The sequence below is a fragment of the Branchiostoma floridae genome, chromosome 6 (assembly GCF_000003815.2).
Source record: "Branchiostoma floridae strain S238N-H82 chromosome 6, Bfl_VNyyK, whole genome shotgun sequence".
Lineage (NCBI taxonomy): Eukaryota > Metazoa > Chordata > Leptocardii > Amphioxiformes > Branchiostomatidae > Branchiostoma > Branchiostoma floridae.
Genome location: NC_049984.1, coordinates 16,620,958 through 16,623,122, shown reverse-complemented (window position 1 = coordinate 16,623,122; position 2,165 = coordinate 16,620,958). Strand labels below are relative to the sequence as shown.

The window sequence follows — 2,165 nt, the reverse complement described above, 5'->3', positions numbered from 1 at the left end:
TATACCCTTAGTAGTTTTAGCATAGCGTCAGTGTTTGACACTGAATGAAACAATATTCTGCAATATAGTTTCGCTCAACATAGCAAGCTTATAAGTATCCAACTCATCAGTCAAATCCGAAAGATTATAATTAATTATTGACCAACAATATCCAGGAAATCAACTAACTTTCAAGGTAAAGGAAATTCGAACCCCTTCAAGGTAAAGGAAATTCGAAAGATTAATTCTTAGCCAACACTATCCAGGAAAATCAACTAACTAGCTAACTAACTAGCTAACCTATCACAAAAATAACACCCACAATATCAACGAATCGAGCACCACGATTTTGCTACTGAATAATCTTTAAGCATATGTTGGTTCAAAGCTGCGGGAGGACCTAAAGTCTAACATAAAATGTACGTTGTCGATGACGTTTTTTTCTGCAGCTGGTTGCGTTGTTGTTGTTTTTTGGTGCTGAGGAAAGTCGGAAAATCGCAAGCTGATCTACCAACATCTACTTGGAGATATAGATGGACTTGTTAAGATTTTAAAAGTCATTGATGGTGGCACAGGCGAGTCAGAGTCTTTTCAAACTGCTGTTGATTCTGCAATAAGCTGATATCTAGCTATGATTTGTAACATGAGATTGTCTAATGGCTATCGGATGTCAACAAGCCCGAAATCGGACACTTTGGTTCGGAGGAACGCCTTCTGTCCGGTACTGTTGGCGAGGGTTGCAGAACCGAATCCTGGAAAGAGATGTATAAAAAGGAAACAGTTAACGGCCACGCTTACTATTTTCAAATATGACACTGATAAAAAGAAATAAAACGAAGAAAGGAAACAAAAGACAAATTTTGTGTGCGTTGTTGGTTGATATTGATAAACATACACTCTGCCAACCATGTGTAATCTATTCGACAATAGGACAACGATGCTATAAAATACTTTATAAATTTCTCATCTCGTAAATACTAGCCAAGAGTGTTTATCTGAATGTGTACAGACCTTTCTTGAGAAACTCCAGACTTGATCCTGATTGTTCTGACGTAAATGACGTCGTCTTCGGAGGAGGAACGTCGGTTACGTCGCACATACGGTACTTTGTTACCGTCACTGACGTCATGATCCTTCGCCTTCTCTTTAACGAGAAGTTGTACATCGTTTTGTTTATCATGTAACAAAAGTCTGTTGTCAGGAAGAGGAGATATGTTATCCACGGAACGCTTTTTGAACCAGGAGAACCAGCTGCCAGTCCCAGAATCCTCCTGAGGTGGTAGGGGCGCCTCCCAGCGGAATGTGACGCCCTGCAGCTTGCCAACAGATCGCGGCGTTGTGACGAGGAACGTTCTTGACTTCCTGGGGTCTATCGCCATTTCTCCTCTGTGGAAAAAGACACGCAATAAATCTCCGAGCAAATACTGGGACAGTGGATTATGATGTTTTCAGACTTAGGGTAACATCGGTTGACGGAAAACGTTTAGACCCTTACCCAACATCTGCTTGGATATCAAGACATCATACTTCGATATAGATGGAAGAAACAACATTAACATTTCAACATCAAAGAAAACTAAACTAAAGTATAGAGTCACTGTTAATTTAGATTTTACATATTTAGATACTAATTTTCTAAACACGGATTTGTTACTATTCAGAGATATTTCCAAGCCGAGGCCCGGCAAGACTGTTTGGGGGAACCAAAAAAATAAGATTATATCAAGAAATATACACAAATTATGTCGATGACTAATATTTTGACGTATTTTTGTTTTGTTGTCTTTTATGTCTTTCTTTTTGTTCACTGCATGACCGGGCGCCGTTTTACAAATGTGGCCCGGACATAAGGAAACAAAACCATCTACTAAGGCATACCTCATATTTCTAAACCGGGGCCCGGCCGGGCAGCTTTCGGGAAAAGTATGATATAAAAGACACCAAACTACACAAGGCGCACAGAGAATAGTTGTGGGCATTATTTGTGTATATTTTTTACGTATGCTTTTCTATTTTTCGTTTTCGTTTCCACAAACAGCCCGGCCGGGCCCCTGTGTCGTTAGTCTGAACTGACCCGTTGAGTGAGATCTCCCTTGTGTCGCCCTGTGTCCCATGTAGGGTGACATACAGGGTCCCGCTGTAGCTGTGGTACCGGCCTCCGCGGAAGTGTATCTTCACTGAGTAGT

The 2,165-nt window shown here is 40.8% G+C and overlaps 1 protein-coding gene across 1 annotated transcript; it reads right to left on the bottom strand.

Annotated features, from left to right (window-relative positions):
• On the bottom strand, window positions 1–2,165 carry LOC118417257. Its single transcript, XM_035822742.1, has 3 exons — window positions 2,054–2,165; window positions 991–1,365; window positions 1–731 (listed from the first exon to the last, which is right to left on the bottom strand). The coding sequence occupies exons 2-3, from the start codon at window positions 1,356–1,358 to the stop codon at window positions 650–652; spliced, it is 450 nt and encodes a 149-aa protein (XP_035678635.1). The 5' UTR covers window positions 1,359–1,365; window positions 2,054–2,165; the 3' UTR covers window positions 1–649.

Coding starts and splice junctions, on each gene's coding strand:
- LOC118417257 (XM_035822742.1), bottom strand. CDS start 1,358: ATGGCGATAGACCCCAGGAAGTCAAGAACGTTCCTCGTCACAACGCCG. Junction 732..990: donor TCTGGAGTTTCTCAAGAAAG/GTCTGTACACAT, acceptor ATCTCTTTCCAG/GATTCGGTTCTGCAACCCTC.